At 31.1% G+C, this 24,885-nt stretch overlaps 3 protein-coding genes across 3 annotated transcripts; 1 reads left to right on the forward strand and 2 right to left on the reverse strand.

The window, feature by feature from the left end:
* Window positions 1-945: 945 nt before the first annotated feature.
* On the reverse strand, window positions 946-2,367 carry HELRODRAFT_182803 (hypothetical protein; the record flags this gene model as incomplete). The annotated part of the gene is made up of 4 exons (XM_009033531.1): window positions 946-1,061; window positions 1,335-1,386; window positions 1,773-1,906; window positions 2,178-2,367. The coding sequence occupies 4 exons, from the start codon at window positions 2,365-2,367 to the stop codon at window positions 946-948; spliced, it is 492 nt and encodes a 163-aa protein (XP_009031779.1).
* Window positions 2,368-6,723: 4,356 nt separating this feature from the next.
* On the reverse strand, window positions 6,724-11,173 carry HELRODRAFT_182804 (hypothetical protein; the record flags this gene model as incomplete). The annotated part of the gene is made up of 4 exons (XM_009033532.1): window positions 6,724-6,831; window positions 9,785-10,525; window positions 10,579-10,633; window positions 11,160-11,173. The coding sequence occupies 4 exons, from the start codon at window positions 11,171-11,173 to the stop codon at window positions 6,724-6,726; spliced, it is 918 nt and encodes a 305-aa protein (XP_009031780.1).
* A 9,756-nt stretch (window positions 11,174-20,929) lies between these two features.
* Window positions 20,930-22,089, forward strand: HELRODRAFT_182805 (hypothetical protein; the record flags this gene model as incomplete). Its single annotated transcript, XM_009033533.1, has 2 exons — window positions 20,930-20,959; window positions 21,667-22,089. The coding sequence occupies 2 exons, from the start codon at window positions 20,930-20,932 to the stop codon at window positions 22,087-22,089; spliced, it is 453 nt and encodes a 150-aa protein (XP_009031781.1).
* Window positions 22,090-24,885: the final 2,796 nt, after the last annotated feature.

Consider the following 24,885-nt stretch of genomic DNA (forward strand, 5'->3'; position numbering starts at 1 on the left):
AATTGATGATATATTGAATAACTTGCGTATCTTGGAGCCCGAATCTTCTGAAATATTTCATCTCAACAAACTTCAGTGTCATTTTTACACTATTTCTAACTCATCACATTATTTTCCACAAATTTGTCTATCACACCATATTATTTATGTATTTATGTATTAAAACATCCATTTCACTTATCATGATTAAGTTTGCTTATTACAATTCTTTTTTACATCCATATTATTTACTTTATGGGTTCAATGTTTATAACATATTTTGTCAATTTTCAAACGCCAATTGAATTTCATGCATTTTTCTAAGACTGCAATGAGTGTGTGTGTGTGCGTGTGTATGTGTGTGTGTGCGTGCGTTTGTGCGTGAATAAAGTTTGTTAAATATTTTTCCCGTTATGTTTATGGTTTATGCAGTTTAGGTTGTTTATGTTTTCTGTCAAAGCGTTACAGCTCGACATGCATATATTAATTTTTTTATGACCAGGAAGCTCTCACATTTCTACTCAGATTTATGCCTTTTTCTTTTTTATGTTCTTAGGTGATTTTCAATTTGTGCGAAGATGAAATAGAAAAAATAAGAGCTTATTCCTATTTTAGGTATCACTTGCTATTTGAACAAAACTTGTTTGTTAAAAAAATATATGATGCTTACGTAATATTTTAAAAAAGTTGAAAAAAATCAAATAGTTGGGAGAGGATTTTTAACTAAAATCATAAAAAAATTTCGTTCGTTATACTTGAACACAAACATTTAGTTTATGCTCAGATTTTCAAGCCACATTTCAATCCATTAAATAAGCATCAAAGATCAACTGATCAAACGACCGAAAAACCATTTCCGTTCGAACTTTTCCACTTTTTTAAAGTTTTAAAAACAATAAAAATATACATTAAAATTGAATTTTTTGATTCAGCTTCTTCTTGTCAATATTTCTTTATTATATGTATTCAAACTATTTTTTCTATCGCGTTTTGATGTCTTGTGCTGGGTTGTTCTGTGTTGTTCTGTGTTGTGTTCAATTCGATGCTGCAAGTTAGTCGGTTGTTATATTGCACGTTTTTTGCTGTGCCGTGTTGTTGTTGTTGGTGGTGGTCGGTCGGTTGATGGTGGTCGGTCGGTTGGTTGGTTGGTCATTGTTGGAAAATAATGGTGACTATTTAAATTAATTGCTTATCGGCTGTTTTAACAAAACAGCGGAGCGTTGAAAGAATGCTGTTGTATGGTCGTGTTTTAGTCTTTTTATGTTGTTGTGATGTTTTGCAGTTTTACTCACCATGACGTTAATTTAATTATAACGTTAATTTGTTATTCTATTTACAATTCGATATATGCAAACTGTTAATCAGATTTTGGGTCAGATGTTGGCTCTGATTAGTTGGAATGATGAACTGTGCGTGAGTTTATGCACGTGGCGATGAATTTTAACGAGTTAACGATCGTTTGGTGGAATGGAGCTATGGTAAACGCTGTTGGAACTAAATTGATGGTGTTGAAAACGAAGAAGGGTCTGATGATGATGACTGTGAAGACGATGATGAGATGATAATGGATGATGATGATGATGATGAGTAGATGGTTGTGATGATGTTGGGAGACAAAGATAATAAAGTCGTTTGTAAAAAGAAGATGGTGGTTAAGATGTGATGATGATCTACGGAAATATGTCGGCGCGTTTTATTTAAACTACACAATGATTATAAAAAAAAAGTAAAAATATTATTAGTGAATTTTTAGATTTTGTTGAGATGACGATTGTTGAAGCAGAGTCTCTGACTATGAGCAGCAGCAATGGAACGGCCATGCTCGTCGTTGGTTGTCGGACATTAGAGGCATAATTTGCGTCACTTCTTACATGCACAGGCATGAAGCATCCCATCATAAAGTGCATTTCTGCATCGTGTAAATAGCCTGTATAATTGGAAAGCAATGAAGTGTGCATGTTACAAAGGCTCGTACACAATCATCCAAGGTGTCTGACTGAGAGCTCACGACGAATGCGAGTTACTTATGTGAATGCCAATATTTTCTAATTATTATTCTTATCACTAAATGAAGCACTATCTTTAGGACAGTAGGGCTGTTCCGGACTAAAAGTGTTGTGCGCCGCAGTTATATATGCCTGCTCGCTAAATATCCTACGAGCATATTTTATGTGACGGTATCTTATTTTAGTACGGACCAAAACTTGCTGCGAATTTTTTTAAAACGTATTTCGTATATTTATGTTGGAAGAGTGTTATGCTTCTATTCTGGTATCTTAGATGTTCATCTATGTTGTGTATCTGTGCGATAATGTACAGGCACTGCTTGCATCCATGTTTTGTATTTGCCATGCTTATCTCTGCTCGTTCTACTCTTTGAATGTACATGTGGAGTTTGTGTATACTGGTTGTGTGGATGCTGGCAATATATACTGCATGTTTCTGATGTGCACATTTTATTCCTCTGTATGATTTTTATTGTGCATGATTGGATGTCTAATTTGTATATACGACTTGTATATATGATTTGTATGTATTATTTGTATATGAAACTTGTATGTATGACTTGTAAGTATGAATCGTGTTTATGATTTGTATCTGTGATTCACATATATGAGTTGAATGTTTTGAATGCCTTGCATGTATAATTTGTGTTTGTAATTTGAATGTATAATATATATATATATATATATATATATATATATATATATATATATATATATATATATATATATATGTTGGTAATAGACCATAATTTTTACAATATTCTATAAATTCTACCGAATGTTTGGCGTTAATATGTTTGTAGTTTCAAACGAACTACAAACATAACGCTAAACATTCGGTAGAATTTATAGAATATTGTAAAAAAAAAAATATATATATATAATTACTTTAATAAATTATATATATTACTTTAATGATTTATGATTTGTAAATATAATTTGTATACATGACCTGTATGTATGATTTTTATGTAAAATGTTTGTAAAATTATAAAAATATATTGTATATATGATTATTATAAATGATTTGTTTATATTAATTAATGGTATATGAAATTTCATTACATTTCATTTTATTGATAAAAACCAGAATTTTGCAAAGCTTGTACGACAGTCATCAAACATAAAAAATATAAATAATAAATAACTAAATATGTAAATATAATGTCTATATGATATATATATATGTATATATATAAATGTGTGTGTGTGCAGTTAGAATTATGATTAGTTTGTATTGTATAGTGTGCAAATATGTATGTGTGTTTTTGTTGTGTATATGTTGTTTTCGTTATTATAAAATGTTCATGCTGTCCGTGCATGATGTGTTGGAATTTTCATTGTGTGCATTAAAAAGTGTACTTAGGCATATGTTGTGTCGCTGTGTTGTGTTTTTACGTTGTGTCTATGCTGTATCTCCATGTTGTGTCTCCATGTTGTGTCTGTGTTGTGTCTGTGTTGTGTCTGTGTTGTGTCTCTATCTCGTGTCTTCATGTTGTGTCTCTATCTCGTGTCTTCATGTTGTGTCTCTATGTTGTGTCTGTGTTGTGTCTCCATGTTGTGTCTCTATGTTGTGTCTCCATGTTGTGTCTCTATGTTGTGTCTCCATGTTGTGTCTCCATGTTCTGTCTGTGTTGTGTCTGTGTTGTGTCTCTATGTTGTGTCTTTATGTTGTGCCTTTATGTTGTGTCTCTATGTTCTCTTTCTATGTTGCGTCTATATTGGGTCTCTATGTTGTATTTTCATGTTTTGTCTTTATGTTGTGTCTCTACGCTGTGTCTTTATGTTGTGCCTTATGTTATCTCTATGTTTTGTCTTCATGTTACGTCTTCATGTTACGTCTCCACGTTGTGTCTCTATGTTCTGTATCTGTTGTGTCTTCATGCTGGATCTTTATGTTTTGTTTTTATGTTGTTTCTCTACGTTGTGTCTTAATTTTGTGTCTCTATGTTGTGTCTCTATGTTGTGTCTCCATGTTGTGTCTTTATACTGTGTCTCTATTTTTTGTCTCCATACTGTGTCTCAGTTGTGTCTCAATGTTGTTTCTCTATATTGGGTCTCTATGTTTTGTCTCTATGTTGTGACTTTATGGTCTGTCTATGTTTTGTCTCTATGTTGTGCCTAAGTTGTGTCACTATGTTGTGTCTCTATGCCGTGTTTCTACTCTCTATGCTGTGTCTCCATGTTATGTCTATGCTGTGTCTCCATGTTGTGACACCATGTTGTGACACCATGTTTTGTCTTTATGAGGTTTTCCACCTTTGTGTTTTTATGTTTTTCCAACATCATGTACCCATGTTGTTCATTTTGGTTATGTATGCACGTTTTTGGTTTTTGTGGTCTGAATTTATAAACTGTTGTATTTGCCTATTCAATTTATTTATTTATCTGTTTGTTTTTTAAATTGTTCTAGAACTGTTAATAAATTCATTATATGGAACGAGCTGTATATAAATTTTCTATACAACTGTGACATGGATAATTCCGCAGTTTTTCTTATCAATGTTTGATTTTTTATTATAAGCATTATTATTACTGTTACTATAAGTAATGCTACAACATCAGCAACTGAAAAATTAATAATAATAGCACAAATAATAATAATAATAATAACACCAACAGGCATCTTCAAAAGTTTCCAGTTCATGTTTGATTCAGCAGCTCTTGGAAGGAGCGTCCAAAATTAAGTGCTCTTTGAGGAATTATTTTTATCGTGCAGTAGGCTTCTCATTTTCATAAGCTGTAAGTTTCCTACATGTGGTGCCTTTAAACAAATCCCAACGTCTGCATACTTAAATGCTATTGAGTTGCTTCCTTGCTAACGAAATGTTAATCATGTTTTGAAATTGGTCGAAGTCGGTAGGAAAGGGAAAGTTCTTGCTGAAGTCGGACATTTTGGAAGTCGTATGAAGTCATATATTTTTCATCCAAGTTTGATTTCAATTTTCAAAAAGGGCTGAAAATTCCAACAAATTTTTCATTTCTATTCTAAAATGATTTTTCAACATCTTGTTTTTTAGAAGATACACCATCATTTGAAATGGTGAAACTGGATGGCACTAAACGTGTTGTAGTTGCATGGAACAGTCGTGTTGATGCAGTTTCATGTACCTAATGGTTATGTTGTAGCAAGGTTTTGTATTCTAAACTAAGCGAAACAAAACTAGTGAGATGTTCTATTCTATTCTCTTTCGATACTTCAAACATTTCATTCAGAGTTTAATTTTTGATAAACAATTTCTGTTTTTACTAACATATTCCACAATCTATGTCCGTTTATTTTTTTATCATTCATTTTAATCAAAATACACCCAAGATTGAAAAAAGTCACCCTAAATATCCTATTTAATTAAACCACTTTTACAATAGCGGAAAATGTATTAGTTCACAATTTTATTACTCTTTTGAAACTGGCCAACTATGGAAATAACATTTTTGCTACGTAACAAAATGAAATAAACGACTTCGCTTATTCAGTTCCAACAACAATGCCAACAATTTAAATAACTATCTTCCAGTATATTTTAAACCACGAATTTAGATTAAATACATAATAATAATAATAGTAATAATAATAATAATGAGAAGAAGAAGAAGAAAAAAAGAAGAAAAAGAAGAAAAGAAGATGGAGAAGAAAAAGAAGAAATTAAATCAACTAATTTTAAATTATTTTTTAGCAACACCCTGGTGATAATGGCACAATCTGAATTTAGATAATATTAAACAGCATACAGGTCAACAATCATTTAAAATTAAAATCAATTTTTATGAAAGCAACACAAAGTGATGGTTATAACAAAAATAATAATTATTATTATTATTAAAATAAAAAAAGTTGGTGATGCCTATCGCTGATTGGATAGAAATGTTTGCGAGGTGAATGACAACCTAAGATGATTGAGCTGGCAGTAAATATATTACAGGATTATAAATTTTGTAATCAAAGCATAATTAGATGAAAAACTGATAAATTTTGAACTTTGTCATAGGCTTGCATATGATAGCACGATCAATCGAGAGTGAAGATGATTTGTGTTAGTCAACGTTTAGGTGGCTGCAAAGGATGACAGCTGCAGGCAAATTGGCCCAGTGACACCAGGAACCTGCAGTGTTCAGTTCATGCTAGAAGATTCCAAACTGTAATTTACATGATATAACGTGTGCACAACATTGTTTTGTTATCATCAAATAAGGGGTGAAGAGTTTTTACTTTTTAGGTGGAGGTGGAAAAATTAAAAAGATGAATGGGTATTTGAAGAATTTTTTGAATAAACTCAATATGGTAGAAGAAAATTTTTCAAAACATTTTTTTTATAAAAATAGTTTGTTTCAGGAAGATTTGATTCAGTAAAAGTTGATTCGTGATTTACAAGTAGTTGCAAAGAACAATTTTTGTCAAAAATTTTATGATTTAATAAAGCAAGGAAGTGATGTCTTTTTATATCAGTGTTTTTGTTCACTTTATGGCAATCGTAATAATTAAAAATAATATTGTGCAGTTGTAATATTTTAAATTATTGTTAAAAATTGTTTGTGCATTACGATCGCACCTGTATTTTAGTAATAAAAATTGGCATAATTTTTGATGAATAAATCTAAAAACAATAAATCTGGAACCAATCCATAAATCGGCCAACTGATCTTCATTTGCTTGTCCAAAATACATCATCATCGGCACGATCAAGTGATTTATTAATTCGATGTTTAAAAAATTCAGTTGCGCTAAATCAAGGAAAGATTAAAAGTTATTTTCGAAGAAGAGTTTGCAGCCAGCATTCAACAGTCTCTTGGGAACCACCTCAAGATGGAGACTTCCCAGCTGAGATTCCAGATGAAAGAAATTTCTCTGCTTTTATAGTTTTAATTCATTTTTTTAAAGAATCACATGAAATTGAAATATGTTTGTAGTACGAAGAAAAAAAAAGATTATAAATGAATAATACGTTTCATATTCGAGGCGTGTATGATAAGCAGTTTTTCTGTAAATGAAATCACTTCATCTTCTGTTTGTGTGATTGTTTTCACAAGTTTATGCAATGCACGAATATTTCGATATAATTATTCAATCAATTAATTATTTAATCAATTAATCAATTTAGCAGAATGTTAACAATGATTTGTCAATATTTTTAAATCACTTCATATTAAAGTAGTAATTTGTATTATAGTAATAACTATATTTCATCATAAAATAATGTAAAATAATAATTATTAATTTTAAAAAACTCTTTATAATACCCACACAAACACACACACACCTATACACATACAAAACTGCACACATATATAATTATATATATATATATATATATATATATATATATATATTTAAATTTAATTTTAATTAGCGCTCTGTAAATATAATAATAATAATTATAATTTATAATAATAATTATTATTTATAAATAATAATAATAAAATATTCATAAAGCTTGTGTATTTTAGGGGTACTTACAATTTACTATTTAGTAATTATTAACAACAACAACAGTGCCAACATGTAGATACCAACGCCACAACCCACAGGGCAAATATCACTGGCAAATGGAACATCATCACAAGAAGCAAGAAGAACCACAGCGATGATAATGTAAACTCTTTTATTATTCAGACCAGTAAAATCATAAATAATCAAAATAAAATATGTCAATAAAATGTTAAAATTAGTTAAATATAATTAAAATGATAAAATAATATGAATAGTCATCAAGTGAAATAAGTGCCATGGCGATAGCTTGTATAAAAATTGGTAACAGTTTGTTCACGTATTGTTTCTATCGCAGTACAAAGCATAAGATGACGATATTACACTATTGATTAAGCTATATCGAAAATTATCAGTCCAATTTATATCGATTAGAGACAGAATAAAAGGATTATAAAAACCTATAGGCGATATTTCAAAAGTTTTAATTAAAATATTGAAATGTTTAAAATCATCTACAATATTATTTTTTAAATTATTTAAGTATTTATTTTATATTGTTTTGATTTCATAAAGTTTGTTTCATGGCACACGGTCAGTTCGAGTATTTCAATAGTATCTTCGTTACAGACTGCGATGTCGGGTCGGAGTGATTTGAACAGATCCGTTACTGGACGCACCAAATCTTTTTCTACGTCTGCAAATATTTCGATACCCGGCCTTGCATTTGCTTTTATGTTATCAATAATTATTGTGAGAATTTTGTTGTGGCGGTTTAAATATCTGCTCAGTGCAGAGGCGGAGCCACAATTTGATAGGACATGTTTGTTTGTTTGTACTGCATTACAAAGCAAACATGATGCTTTAGTAGATTTACCCCACCTGAAGAGGTTAGCATTAGTAGGTAGCTGTTGAATAAGATATTTTTCTGGTGAATTTATAGAGGACCTCTGATAGTTTTACAGTTGACCTGGACCATCGTGTTATCTCGGAGCTATTGATATGCTCTTTTATTGACCTCACAAGAGCACCTTGGCATCGCAACAGCAATAGATGATTGAAATTCGTTTCATATTGTTGTTGTTGTAGGGAATTTATTGCTGATTCTATTCCATCATTTTTTGGAATGAGGTCGTCAATCTTTCTGTAGGAGTTATGAGATTCATTCCACAGCAGTCTTATTTCCTCGGCGTGTTGTTTCAGCAATTTGATGTTGAGGCCCCCAGTTTTATACGGCATCGAGATAACTTCAGCGATGCAGCTGCTTATGGGCAGAGACAGCCATTCTCTTACTGCCTCTATTAAAAGGCGGTCCAAAGTGCATTCTATCCAGGTCAGCAACATATCAGGTTCGTAATTCAAATGTTATTTGAGAGGGGATAAAACGTCTGAGAGTTTCTAGCTTCCATTGAGCAGTCGTGTCCAGTTATCCAATTTTCTGAAGCAAAATTTTGAGTTTATTACATAATTCATTTTTCTCTCTGGTGTTTTTCCCTTCAAAATTGTACATTATTCCCAAGTATTTAAATTGATCGTTGATATTCACATGGGGAATTTTTTCATCGTTTATTGTTAATTGGGGTAGAAATTGTTCATATTTTCCATTGATTTTTCTCATTCCAAATGTACTACATTTATCTATTCTCATTTTCATACCTGCCCATTTACACCAGGCTTGGTTGAGATCGATAAACTTCTGGGCACCCTCAGAACTGCTAGCAATGATTGCTGAGTCGTCAGCAAATTGAAGCCAACCCCTAGATTTTAGTTTGGTTGTAGGTCCCCATATATATCCGCACTGCTGGTATTCCCTTGCTTCGACTATTTTCATCAGAGGATTAAAACAAAGATTGAAGAGCAATGGAGAGCTCGGGTCACCTTGTAGGACCCCCCTTTTTACTTGGATAGGCGAGGTTAGTTTGTTGCACACCGATACAGTTATCGAGTAGTCGGCGTATATTGATCTAATCATGTTGCTGATCTGACTTGGGATGTGGTGATAACTTAAAGCAAATGAAATTAGATCATGGCTAACCTCACCGAAAGCATTTCGTAAATCTAATAGGGTAACAATAATTGTTCTCTGATGTCTTTTGGCGTTTTTCAGCAGATGAGACAGCAGCTGCGTGTGTTCAACTACACCATCAACTTTGGGATAGAAGCCCTTTTGAATATTTTTATTGATGAAATTATTTGAATCCAGATATTTGTATATTCTATTGTTTATGAACGTGGAGAAAATTTTAAAGAATACTGGTTGAAGTGTTATTGGCCTGAAATTCGCTGGGTCGTTGGCATCTCTCTTTTTGTAAATCAGAATTGTCAGCCCTTTTCTCCAGCAGGAGGGAATCGATGACGTTCTCCAACATTCAACCAGTAACTGATGAAGGATTGTGTGGAGTATTGGACATTTTTTGAGAACTATTACTGACATCTGGTCCAAAGGGCAAGGAGATGCTCTCCAATTGCATTTCCGGATAATTGAAGAGATTTCATTAAACGTGGGAGGATTGGTATCACAGGCTATTGAAGGGTTTGGTAATGTTTTAATCCAATTTGGTAGGGAATGTTTATTGCAAGATTGATCGTTTAAAATGTTGTTGAAAAATTGTTTACATTTGTCGACGCCAAACTGAGGTAGCAAATTAGGCGTCGGGTTGAATAATTTTTCACACGTCGCCCAAAATTTGTGTTTTAATTGGTTTGTGATATTAAGTGTTTTTTCAAGTTTATTTCGTTTTGTTGATGCTATCCTTGATCTTATTTGTTTGCTTAGCGTTTTAATTTGAAGGTCGAAGTTGTGGTTGTTACGGCCTAGCAGCTTTAGTTGTTTCAGTTCCTTCTTTAGTTTGTTGATTGGTTTGTCGAATATTGTTGTTGAATTTGTTTGTTGTTTAATTGTGCCGTAGGTTGAAGCAAAGTAGTTGTATATTGATGACTGGAAATTGATGGTGAAGTTATCAATGTCGGTGATGTTTGGTAGAGCTGATCTTTGAGAATGGAAGTATGCGTTGGCCTCAGACCATTGAATTGTTGTTTTAGGTAATTTTATCCCTGGAAGTGGAGTATCTTTTATGACGGTATTTGCTGACGATGACAACGACGGAGATGTCACCTGGTGAAGCGGGGACGATGGTGGTGGTATCTCTGCCAGCGATACCCGCTGACGACGACGTCGATGGAGTCGCTCGATGGTGAGGCGGAAGTGATAGTTGTGGTAATTCTGCGGTGGTAGTGTTTGCTGGTGTCAAAATGATGGAATCATCGTTAGGGTCCTTTGGAGAATTTATCGAATTATTTAAATTTTTGAATGTTTTGCACGAACATTGGTGCATTTTTAGGCCCTTTTTACCTTTGCACTGTTTACCACAACAACAGGAAATTAGATTATTATCCATGTTAACAGAAGTATTATTTAAATTATCAACCAGTAAGTTTGGAGATATTACAATATTGTTGCTTTGTAAACGTACAATTGTTATTATTGTTGCTGCTTTGAGTTGATTTTGTACAACGCCAGGAATGGCTGCTGAGTTTAACGTAGTTTTTAAAACAGTATGGGCATTTAGTTGCATTTACTACTAAGATTGATTTAAAAATTAAAATTAAAGTAATTGAATATTTAAAATTAGAGTTATTTAGTATTAATTTATTCCCCATAATTTTCCGCTACTTTTAAACCTATTTTTACACTGTAAAACTATGTAAAACTCGATTAATGTAAATAAAAACAGTGAGCTAGCAAAAACCTGCCAACTCTCATGTTACAAATACATAATAATAACGTTAACAATAATAATAATAATAATAACGTTTTTAAATATTGTAAAAATAATATTAATAATATGTAGTTAATTAAATAAATTAATTCGCCCTTCTCGGCTGAGCGTTGATATTTACCTTAACAACCATAATATAAACAATCTTGCCGTTAAAATTTTAAAAATCGCGTTTTATATTGTTTATAGTTATTAAATTTATTTTATTGGTTTTCTGTTTTAATTAAATAATTTATGTAAATTAATAATTACTTGTTCCTTCTTATCAAATATCTTACATACCTTATATATAATGCACTGAAGATGAGTTATCTATATTTCTCTGAAATTAATAAATTAAAAAGAAATATAAAAAGTTGAACAATGTTGAAAGTAGTGCTGAATTTTTGAAATTATATATATATATATATATATATTTAAATTTAATTTTAATTAGCGCTCTGTAAATATAATAATAATATTAATAATAAATAATAATAATAATAAATTCATAAAGCGTGTGTATTTTAGGGGTAATTAAAATTTCGCAATGGAAAGAATTTACACGTGCCTTGTTTTCGTTAAAAAGCTGTTAACTTTTGAACGGCGTTCATCGCTTCCGACCAGCACATCAATTGAATGTTGCTTGCTGGAAAGAAAATTTATTCATCTACCAGTTTAAAAAAGTGTTCCAACTTATCTATATGGCGTTTGTTCAGTATTTCCAAATGATCCCGGTCCAACTGACACACAACTTCATATCTGCTTAAATAGAGATTGTAAAATCTGTTTCTTTACCAATTAAATCAGTCAATTTATAATCAACGTTTGTTCAACCAGCTGATTGAGTTGCAATTATGAATGGCGCTCTCCCGTGCATCAAATTAAATGAAGCTTAGTGTCAGAGCGAATTTTCGTGGTCATCATTAAATCCACGATTTTTTTTTCAAGAACTCTAATTAATTTTTTTAATTATATTATTAATTTACGTGAACACAATCAAGAAGACATAGCATATATATTTAAAATATTAATATGAATAATAAACTGAATAATTTGGTTTTATGGTAAAAATTTAATAAGCAAATAATTAAATAAATGAACAAACCGTTTCAAAAAATTATTTTTAATGAAACGACTGATTGATTATATTTCCAATTACATTTTTTGAAAAAACGGTTTTACAAAGCAGCAAATGCTGTATCAGTGTCCTCAAATAAAGCATACATATAATTTAAAACCCACAGTGTCAAATAAAATGAAACCCATTAACCCCATCAAAGACAACATGAAAAAACACACAGACAACAACACACTCGATTCAAGACTGCTCAATAAAGTAGAAAATAACATCATCCATCCTCTACTTCCACCAATCAAAACTACTACACACAACCTTCGTCAATGCAAGCATAACTATCAAGTCGCCACTCAATCAACTTATCAGGATAAGACCTTCATCACGAGACACCTCAAACTATTAGCAATCAATAAAACTTTATCATTAATTCAATCTAGTTTTCTATTTATCTTATCGATCATCAAACTAACTTATTAAGTCATTAACTAGTCCAATAGACCATTACTTTATTTTATTTTCTGTATTAGCTTAAACTTTATTTTCTCAGTTATTTTTTTTGTTATCAATTTATACTATTGCCTGGCATGCTGCAACAGTTTCTGCGTTCAATCGATCAATCAATCAATCAATCAATCATTCAATCAATCAATCAATTAGTTTATAAAGCTCTATTTCCGCGATGTTCAACAGCGCCCCTCAATGAATTTTGCAAACAGAAGGATTTTGAGATCCGCTCTGAACTTTGTAAGTGATGGAGAAGTAGTCAGAGAAACAGGTAGAGAGTTTTAGAGAAAAGGGCCAGAAATCGTCAAATTCTGATTTTTTAAATAATAATAAAAAATTCTGCAAGATTAAAACTAAAAAAAAACTTAAGTTGGATATCGACCAGACACATTCTGAACCAACCCCACCACTACGCAGCATCAGCCACTCACGCTTACTAGGAAGCCAGCTCAAACGAACGATGCTGTGATCGAGTGATTTCTCAACCAATCACTAATCTGTTACCTCACTTTAGCTAACACCACAGTCATGTGTAAACATGAACATAGAAACCCTCACCACTCCAATGAAGTTTAGACAAACCCACACCGCTTTATTGCGCATCATGCACTAGATCTTCTTCATTTAACGTGAAGAACAAAACGCCACTACCCAAGGGACCTGTCACATAATCACACGCACACATCCAAATCACACACATCTACTGGTTATGCATGCACTGCACATACATAATCATGTACTTATGTGAACAGGTTGTGTTTTTTCTTGTTTATATGCTTGTCAGATCAGGAACATCAGCCATGGCATCAACCGGCTCAGTCAGCCCCCCAGAAAGCATGCATGACCACCAGATGGAGAGCAGCAACCAATCTCACCAACAAACCACAGAACGGAAAAATAATAAAAAATATCCTTAATGCTAAAATTTTGGTAAAGTTAGGACATGAGAAAAATATAATAAGAAGAAAAAACATGTTAAATCTAAAACATTAAAAATATGTGCAGGCTGGTTAAAGAAAATATTTTGAAAATGAAAATGAAAACAGATTAAAAGTTGGTGGTTTGACAACATTAAAAAAAGAAGAACAAGAGGAGATTTGATTGAGGCATACAAAATCATCACCATAAAGGATAATTTGGAATCAGTGACATATTTTGAGCTTAGGATGAACAGTAAAACAAGGGGGCATAAATAAAAGATTTTTAAAAAAAACTCAGGACCGATAAAGAACCAGCTACGTGTTGTCAAAAAGTGGAACAAGCTGGGAGATGAATGAATATGCGCAAAAACAATTAATAACTTTAAAGCAAACTTGGCAAAAATAGGATATTAAAAAAATCTCAGAGTGATCCTGTCACAGACTCAGTCTTCTTGGATTACTATAGAAAATCTTTGTTATGTTATGTGATGTAACAAGCTGCAGCCTAACATGCAGAAGACGAGTGATAAAACAAACAATCTAATCAAATGGCAAAAATGACTAAAAACTTATTTTTTATAATGGCGACGACATTTACATACGAAATTCATGTCCACGGAGGGAGGATAGGAAGAAAAATATGCTGATTTCATACGTATTTTTTAGGTGTTTTGTTTTTGAAATGTGATTGAATATGTTTGAAAGCCAAAGCAAAAATTATTTTTCATTGCCAACAAAAATCCACATCAAATAAAATAAAAACACGTTCTAGAGTTGCGTATCAAATTGTATTTGCTAGAAATTTTTCAACAGGAGGATTCTTGGAAACCATTTGGTGATCTCCTCAAAATTTCACAAAACTGCGTGCACTGCTGACTCAGGCAACAAAAAGCAATAATGAACGTTTCAATTGTTTAATTTAATAGTCTTCAACAAGCGCCAGAGTGCAATTGCGCATTATAAGTTCAATATATTTTTTGAGATTTTTCTGTACATATTAACCAACGCATGTTATATCACGGGATTTTAAAAAATACATGCAGCAGTATTGGAGTCGTCAACTTCCCATCCTGGTACCTGGTATTCGAAGCTTCTTTGCAACCGAGTATGCTTTACAAAAGTTTTACCATACGAAACTCTGTGTGTGCTATCGGTAATGAAAATTTACATTATTTATATAGCGCTGAATTGGTTCATGTATTATAGGTATGAAATGTATTATTAATTCTAGCTTAAATTTATTTTTATATATCGACATTAAAATTTCTAGATTTTGATTGCAGAATGATAAAAATATTTTCATTGCCAAACTTAATCTGACTTTAGACAAAATTGTCATCGTATGAGCTTTAAAACGTGAAACGCATCATGTTTTAATTTTCTTTTAATGCCTGAGATTATCGTATGAAAACTGAATGCGTATGTGGGTGGGTTGTGTGGGTGGGTTGTGTGGATGAGTTAAACGAGAAATAGTGAGATGTATGAAAATGTTGGGAATGCTAACATTTTATTAAATCTATAACATATGGTTATTCGAATTTGGATTAATACTGGATAGATTTAGAAATAAACATATTACACTTTTAAAGGTCATCTAACCCGCTTCTACAGAAATTTAGGAAGCTGACTGCTCATTGAGGTTAATTTTTGTAAAGACAAAAAAAAACTTAAAAGTTATAACCGTATACAAAGTAAATTTACAAAATATTTTTTAAATTTTAATTTCATTGTACATTTCAAAATTTTTTTAATTTGTTTTATACTGACAAGCTTCAAATTTTCCAATAAATAATGAATAGCATGTTCACAACTGCCAAAACGTCAATAATTCTCACGTTTAAAATCATACTTTCTAAATCATTCAACATTGTTTAAAACAGCTGGACTGTATGCGGCCCGCCAACCCTGTACGTGGCTCAGTTCTCAGAAAATGACATTTTGCCTTTTTGCTTTATTTTCCCCTTTTTTTTAAACACTTGTCTTTTGTCATCTTGTCACGCGATATTTTATTTTTCAATTTTTTCACCTGCACCAAGCCAGCTAAAATTTTCGGGGTGTGTGTGTCAATTAGGGTTAATTTTACTTCTAATTAATTACACAAAATTAATTCAATTTTATGAGAATAACTGACCTCCCGAGCTTGCATTTTAATACAATTTTTAAAAAGAAACGGGAAATTTGAAAATGTTTTTCAATGAATGAGGCGAGTAAGATGTAAGAGTAAGATGAGTCGAGAAACTAGGCAAGAATGAATCAGCAGATCAGCAGACTTAATAAAATAAATAAGTTAATAAATATATTGAAATAACAAATGTAAACAATAAGCACTAATGAGAAATAATAAATTTTTTAATTTAAAATTTTTTAAAGTGTGTTATTGTTACTGTTACTTTTTGTCTGAGTTAAATTAAATCAAACTTTCTTCAATATTTGGTATGGCATCGGCTGAAACAAGCCCAGTGCGAGCCAGTTCTTAAGGTTTTTGAAGTTTTAATGAGAATAAAAACAAATCGCCTGGTTCTAAAACATCTTTCAAGTAATTTCTGAAAATGTACGAACAAATGCAATTATTCATAACCAGTGTTGTATAGTAATCGGATTACAAGTAATCCGATTACGTTATCGATTACATATTTTTGAATCTGTAATCGTATCATTTATAAAAGTAATCTGTAATCTGCAACCAAATTACATTTTCTGCGTAATCTGTAATCTAAACAGGAGTCACGATTACTTTATTTTAGATTACTTTAATCAACAACAACAATACATTTTTTTAAATACCTAAGATTTTTAAAATTTAAAGTTAAAAAACTAAAAAAATGACTTATTCAAAAAAAAATAGTTTATTCATTGACGTCGTATGCTTTTTAGTTAGACCGCTCACGTAATGTTAAAAAGTTGGTCTGCTCAAGAACGTTATGAAGCGGGATAAGCAAAGTCACTTCTGGTTCAAACTTGTTTGAAATTTCATGAAATTTAAAAAAAATACAACTTTTTAAATTATTTTATAAATAAATACAATTTAATAATTCAATAATTCATTAGACTATGAGACATTCGTTAAATAAAATTCTTATGATGTAATATGTAATTTCAAAAAGTTTGATGATGTAATCTGTAATCTGTAATCGGACACATCATTGCAAAGTAATCTGTAATTAGTAATCTCAAGATAATTTTAAAAGTATTTTGTAATCAGATTACTTTCCAAAATTAATCTATACAACACTGTTCATAACTATAATTATGAAGTATGTTATCATATTTAAATTCACCACTCTCCAAAACCAACACAATTTTCAAGTTGGCCTGAGATAAAAAGCTTGCTTAGGAGTTATTTGATGATACTTCTACTACTACTACTACTACTACTACTACTACTGTCACAACTACTACTACTACTACTAACTACTACTACTTCTACTACTAATAATAATAATAATAGTATTATTATTTTTATTCAGTAGTATAAATTTTATTCAAAAATCGAATCAAGTATTTTATGCTCGATATAAAATTTAATAATATATCTGAAATCACCCTCCTTCAATCCCGAACTTTCCGATGTATCATAATTGGCGGTAAACTACTTAATCTTCTTGTATCTATATTTTTTTTCATTCAATTTCTTAGCAGTTTCTACTTTTGAGTATCAATTCTTTTTTTTCTTAAGATCAGCAATTGCATATTTGTTTCTGACCTTTTCCAAAATAATGCAGTTGAACTGTAAAATATTCTGTTACATTAAAATTTCAATTTCTTGTTAAAAATATTGTTAAACATAATTAGGTTTATCATTAATATTACTTCAATGATCATCAGCACTATCTGTTATGTTACAATTATTGTAAATAAAATATTTTCATAAATTTTTGTTGAATGTGATACGAAAGCCAGGATTTGTCCAATCCAGAAAAATATCCTTTTTGTCACAAATCCCATTCCCAACCTGCCTGCATGTCTCTTTCAACATGAGATCAAATATAAATAACTCAGGTGTATGAAACCCAAAACTAGATACAAATGTAATAAATTATGTTCAAGTGGATAGAAATAAAATAACGATAATAACAAATTAACCATGTTATTTCGTTTCACATTCTTCGTAATATTCAAAAGGAAATACGGGTTTTCATCTTCAAAATATTCTTAATATTGCTTCATAATAAATTTTTGTAGAAGTAATAACTCTAATGATATTCGCGGCACGTAAATGCATTTGTCATCATTTTTTTGTCAGCAACCAGGAATGAAAGATTAAATTTTACATTGTATGTGAATGTGACTTCAATCGTCCGAATATAACAAGAACAGATATAGAGTTAAAGATGCAAATGTGTTGGTAGCAGTAGCATAATTTCTCCTGCATTAATAAAATAATATTTTCTGAAAATTTTAATTCTAATAAATCTGTTAATAAATTATCGAAAATAGCATTCAGTGAACAATTATTGAATTTGATGAAAAATTAAGCAAAAATTTTATAATTGGGTGAATTGGCTCTATTTTTGGCCCTCTTCTATTTATACTCTATACTTCTGAACTACCTTGAATTATTGATAATTTTTCTTTTATAAGTCAACTATATGCTGATGATCCTTATATTTATACTTCTTTTCCTTTATCTAACCTCAATAGTGCTTTTCATAATTTATCTCTATGTCTTTTTTCAATTATCGTTTGGTCTGAATCTGTGTCTTAAACTTAATCCTTCTAAGTATGAATTAATTTGTTTTAATAAATATAATCACTTTATTACTACTCTTTTTATTCTCTTACCAGATTCTAAAACTCTTGATGTTTCTCATAAGTTTCGTAGTCCAGGCTTTATCTTTGATTCTAGCATGTCTCTTTCTTCTCATTGGTGTTGCTAGAAGTTTTTAATTTTATTTACATGGAATAAAAAACTTTTGCTTTTTCTTGACGATCCTATTTTTTTCTGTCTCGTTACTTTTTTGGTTTCATCGAAGACTGATTATTATAACTCGCTCTATTATGGTCTTCCTGATTCTACACTAAACCTATTAACTCTGAAACTCGTCCAGTTCCTCGTGCCTTTTTTTTCTCATGTGTCTCCATATCTTGATCTCTTGCACTGGTTACCTCTAAAATATAAAATAACTTTTAAAATTTGCACATTAGTGTATAAGTCTCAATCTAAATTATTTCCTAAGTACTTATGAGATATTTTATTTGAACTTAATCGTCCCGGTTTACAATCGTCTTCTTGTTCTCACTTCTTCTTAACACGTGTTAAACATTCTTTTGCTAAATCTTCATTTGCTTTTTCTGGCCCTTTTCTCTGGAACTCTCTACCTACTTCTCTGACTACTTCTTTATCACTTATAAAGTTCAGAGCGAATCTCAAGACCCATTTATTTACAAATTTCACTAAGGAGCGCTGCTGGACATTGCGGAAATAGCGCTTTATGAACTAATTGATGATTGGATGGTTGGTTTATTGATTGATTGATTGATTGAATGATTGATTGATTGAATGATTGATTGAATGATTGATTGATTGATTGATTGATTGATTGATTGATTGATTGATTGATTGATTGATTGATTGATTGATTGATTGATTGATTGATTGATTGATTGATTGATTGATTGATTGATTGATTGATTGATTGATTGATTGATTGATTGATTGATTGATTGATTGATTGATTGATTGATTGATTGATTGATTGATTGATTGATTGATTGATTGATTGATTGATTGATTGATTGATTGATTGATTGATTGATTGATTGATTGATTGATTGATTGATTGATTGATTGATTGATTGATTGATTGATTGATTGATTGATTGATTGATTGATTGATTGATTGATTGATTGATTGATTGATTGATTGATTGATTGATTGATTGATTGATTGATTGATTGATCGATCGATTGAAGCTGAAGCAAGCCACTGGAACATTAGAAAAATTGTTTCAACAAATTGATTTTTTTTTCAATTATTAGCGATGGAGTTTAGGGGGCCAAGTGTCCATTAATTCATTTTCAAGGGGGCCAAAACTGAAAAAAGTTGGGAAACACTGGATTAGGGAAACGATTATCAACTTGGATTTTAAATTTTTTCCAAAAGTGACAGTAAAAAAATCATCAGTATAAAGTGATTGAAAGGTTTGCAGCTCAATACCCAGCAAAATGTAAGAGATGTAAATGAATGAACAAGAGGTCGTAATCTTTGCTGGTGGATGTGATGTGCGTTCGTTTATTTTGACGTTGTTTTATCAGGTGGATGCTTGTTCGTATATTTTGTTATTCATTTCTTGCTCAGTTTAATTTAAATATTGTTTTATGTGTTGATTTCTTATAATCTTTAAATAATGAAATCAAATTCCTCCTGGCTACACCGTTGTTAGGTGGCCACTGAATTTGTCGACAGCCTCAATATAAGACTGCAAAATGTTTAATAATGTCTGCAAAATGTTTATATGATATTAACTTTGATTAATTAGACATATTTTTTAAAATAAATATTAAAAAAAATTCGAAACTGTTATGTTTAACAATAATGGCTGATATCTTTCACACTCATAAATTTTATTTGCTCGTTTGTTTACGCCGTGGTAAAATTTTTTTCAACATACAACATGAACCGTACAATTTCCTTATCATCAACCGAACAATAACTAACAATTATAATAAGCCCAATAACATCAACATTAAAAATTTTAAAAACAAAGAAATTTCAACAAGAGCAATGACATCAGCAGACACAACCTCAACATGAGAAACAACAACTAAAAGAAGTTTCTTGCGTTGGGTTAGGTTGCATGTTGACCGCTCAGTAAAATTCCTAATCCGGTCACGTGCTATCAACGGCGAATGAAAACCTTGCAGCACTAATAAATTCAATGACGTTAAATTTTTTGCATTTTTAGATTTTCATTTCAGTTTACGTGGGTGTAGTTGAGAAAATACTTAACAGTTAAAAGATGCCTATGAACTTTTTGCTTAGTTTTACCGACAGCGTTTTATTAAAAAAATTATTTACAAAAGCATATTCTGCTTCTATTAAAAATTATGAGATTGTAATAATGTATCTTTGAAATTTTGAATCTTACTTTCCCGACTCGCAACTACTCGGGAAATGGATGATGAAATTTATAGCAATGAAAGGCAGAAATATCGCTTTAAATAGAATAATTACGAGCAGTTTTATGAATATCAAGTCTATTCAAACAATAAAAATGTGTAGGTTTCATTAAATTGTAGATGAATATAACTTGAAATGGCTGCCAATGAAATGCGCGAGACTCTTGTTAGTGTTCTTTGAGGGGATTTTCAACTGATTGCTAAAATTCTGCTTTAAAGTTTTATTCTTGGTAAAACATTTGTGATACAACAAATTTTATACACCAGACGATAATCAATGTTAAACTATCCACAACACACCACTGCCAAACAACCTTGCACAGTAGTTTGTGATCGCAACAATAGCAAACAACATTAATGGCATCCTGCACTATAAAAATCAACTGAAAAGATAAATCTCAAAGCAATGAATGCAAGAGAAAATCTTGGAGCGACATCGCAAAGGAGCGAGACAACAACGTAACACAGCATGTAGCGCCAATCGCATCTCATGGAATTTAATTACAAGCCACCATCCATCTAGCCAGATACATACATCAAACTCTCCATCGCTTCATACAAGCGCACACATATATACATAAATTTATTTATATAAACAAACTAACATATAACATATATACATCGTACGTACGTATTTACATACATACATACATGCATGCATACACACATACATGCATGCATGCACACATACATGCATGCATACACACATACATGCATGCATACACACATACAAGCAGGTGCGGCGCGGAGGCGGATGAACTTGGCCATCATGGTCTTGTTTGTCGTTTGGGCGGAGGTCGCCAGCAGCGACATTCAGCCATAAACGATTTTGTGTGCCGACTTTTCTCCAAGGCCTCAATTCCGGTTTTAAAGGAACCGTCGGGCATTGCGACGCACGACGGTAAGCGCCCTGACGGGTGTACCTTGATCCCTTGGAGAGCCGGCAGGTGCTTGGCGTGGGACGTTACCGTTCCGGGCACCTTTGCTGAGCGCTACGTGCAGCTTACTAGCAAAGAAAGCGGTTTGGCTGCAACCAGGGCATCTGACGAGAAGATCAAAAAGTACGACGGAGCTCTCCCCTCGATGGAGTTTTTACCGATTTGTATCGAGGTCCTCGGCCCCATGAACCGTAACACCTCCGGGTTTTTCAATCGGATTTGTAAAAATATCAGTATTAGGCCAGGCGATAGTAGGAAATATTTTTTTGCTATGAATAATATCTCGTGCATTCTGCATCGGTTTTTGCGCGTCTGTGTGTTGGAAAATGTGGAGTTGAATGCCGACGGGGTTGAGTGACGTTATAGCAAATAAAATCAAATTTAGTCAGACGCTTGGCTTTTGGCGTCATTCGTCAATGATTTGGTTTTAACATACATGCATGCATACACACATACATGCATGCATACACACATACATGCATGCATACACACATACATGCATACATATACACACACGAACTCTCTGTTCTCGAACATGCTACACACCAAAGCACGCTAATGAAATATATTAGGCTTATAAGGGGTAAACAAAGTCGTCACAAAATATAGAAATAATAGCATGCGTAATAAATTTATTATTTGTTATTGTTCCCATTATTACCGCATGGTTACGCGGTTTGAGGCCTATCAAGCCCGATATTAAGCAAATTAACAGTTTTTTTTTAATATTTCAGACGCTTAGTTATAAATTTATCGACCTTCTTAAAATTAATTTTGGAATTTTCATGATTACTATTTATTCCGACCAATAGCTACTTTTATTTTTATAATTGCTTGACCCTGCAACGATTTCGTCTCATCAAATCCTTTTTTAATTTGAATGTTCCATAGGAATATAATTTTAATTTTTTCAATATAATCTATGAAGTAAAATATTAATTACGTAGGCATCTAACCTGGCAAAATATAATAACATATATATCTATAAAATATATCTAACATGCCGAAATAATGTATGCAAAGTACAAACTTTTGCCATTGAGCAGTTTAGATCAGTTGGTTAATTAACTATTTGATCAATTAGTTAAATAAACAGATAAGTGCATTGTCTGGCCGAGAAGTGTTTAACTTATGGCGTGCCATGCGGTTGTGCTGCATCAGTGGTTATGGGCCCCCCACGAACATTCAATCATTTTTTGTTGCCACTCATGTCTGCGAGAAGACCCCATTCCAACTTTACCAGCCATAAAAATTTATTCGCTCTTATCGACTTAACGAGAAGATTGATGTGTCGGGCTCTTGCTCTATACATAATCACATATTACGTGCCATATGCCTACCTTAAAAGACAGAGATATATATATATATATATATATATATATATATATATATATATATCTTATATATATATATATATATATATATATTCTATAAATTCTAACGAATGTTTGGTGTTAATATGTTTGTAGTTCGTTTTTTCGATTTTATATAAACATATTAACGCCAAACAATCGGTAGAATTTATAGAATATTGTAAAAATTATGGTCTACTACCAACATATATATATATATATATATATATATTATATATATTACATTATTAATGTTAATTTTCGTGTAGTTTATGTCCTTGTATAAGTCATTGTTACTTTGTTCCTATGTTAATAAAGTTTTTACGAGTTCTTTGTATGTATATATATATATATATATATATATATATATATATATATATATATATATATATATATATACATATATATATACAAACAAAAATACATAAGTACATACATACAAAATTAATGTGCATGTTTAAAACAGAAAAGCTTTTTTCGGAAACTCATATTTCCATTATCAATGTTAATTTTCGAGTAGTTTATGACCATGATGACCATGTATAAGTTATTGTTACTTTGTTCCTACGTTAAAGTTTTTACGAGTTCTTTGTATTTCTTTGTGTGAAATCCAATCTGAATATGTAGTAGTCATTGACACCAAGCTATCAAGAAGACTTACTATGCATGTTTAATATGGCGCAATCAAAAGCCACCTGAAAGAAAAACAAAACACACTAAAGACATCTTAGATAACAATATTGAAGTTCTACGTTACAATGATAACAAGCAAAAACTACGAAATGCAAAAACCCTTTTGATTGAACATAGACATCCCATTATAAATATTCAACAAAAGGCCACTAGGGTTCTACCATATTATAAATTAGAAATCAACTTTACCGAGACGTCACACAATGAGTTACAAAGAACTCATAAAAAATAAAAAAACTTTAATTCACACAATATACAAAGTACTCGTAAAAACTTTATTAACATAGGAACAAAGTAACAATAACTAATATAAGGACATAAACAACGCGAAAACTAACATTGATAATGGAAATATGAATTTCCGAAAAAAGTTTTTCTGTTTAAAACATGCACACTAATTTTGTGTATGAGTTAAATAAATATTAAATAAATAATTAAATAATCAACTAAAATTCATCGTAAGAAAGATTGAAAAATTTAATAGAAAACTAAGCAACGCTGAAAATGATGTGACTCCTAAACAGCTGTATATCTGATAGTCTGAATCTCCAATATATATATATATATATATATATATATATATATATATATATATATATAATTCAAAAACCGGAAATATTTATATTTATGAATTATTTTCCAATTTATTGAAATTAATAAGAAAATCATTGGTGTTCATGTTGACTTATTAATTTCAATAATATGGATAATAATTATAAAATTACTGCTAGAAATATTAAAAAGCTCAATCGTAAACTTTCACAAGTTAAAAATTTGGAATCGTAAACTTTCACAAGTTAAAAATTTGGTAGATTTTATCAAATATTGTTGCATCAATTATGGTCTCCTTTCAACCATATATATATATATATATATATATATATATATATATATGTATATATATATATATGTATATATATATATATATATATATACATATATATATATGCATAATTATATATATAGTGGGGAAATATATAAATATATATAGTGGTGAAAATAACCAATACAAACATACCGTAACAAACTTCATACCCTGCCAGTCATATGACCGACTACTTGAGAACTGAACTACCTGAGTTCAGTTCAGTTCTAATAAAAATAAGCGC

This window comes from Helobdella robusta (genome assembly GCF_000326865.2).
Source record: "Helobdella robusta unplaced genomic scaffold HELROscaffold_93, whole genome shotgun sequence".
Taxonomy (NCBI): domain Eukaryota; kingdom Metazoa; phylum Annelida; class Clitellata; order Rhynchobdellida; family Glossiphoniidae; genus Helobdella; species Helobdella robusta.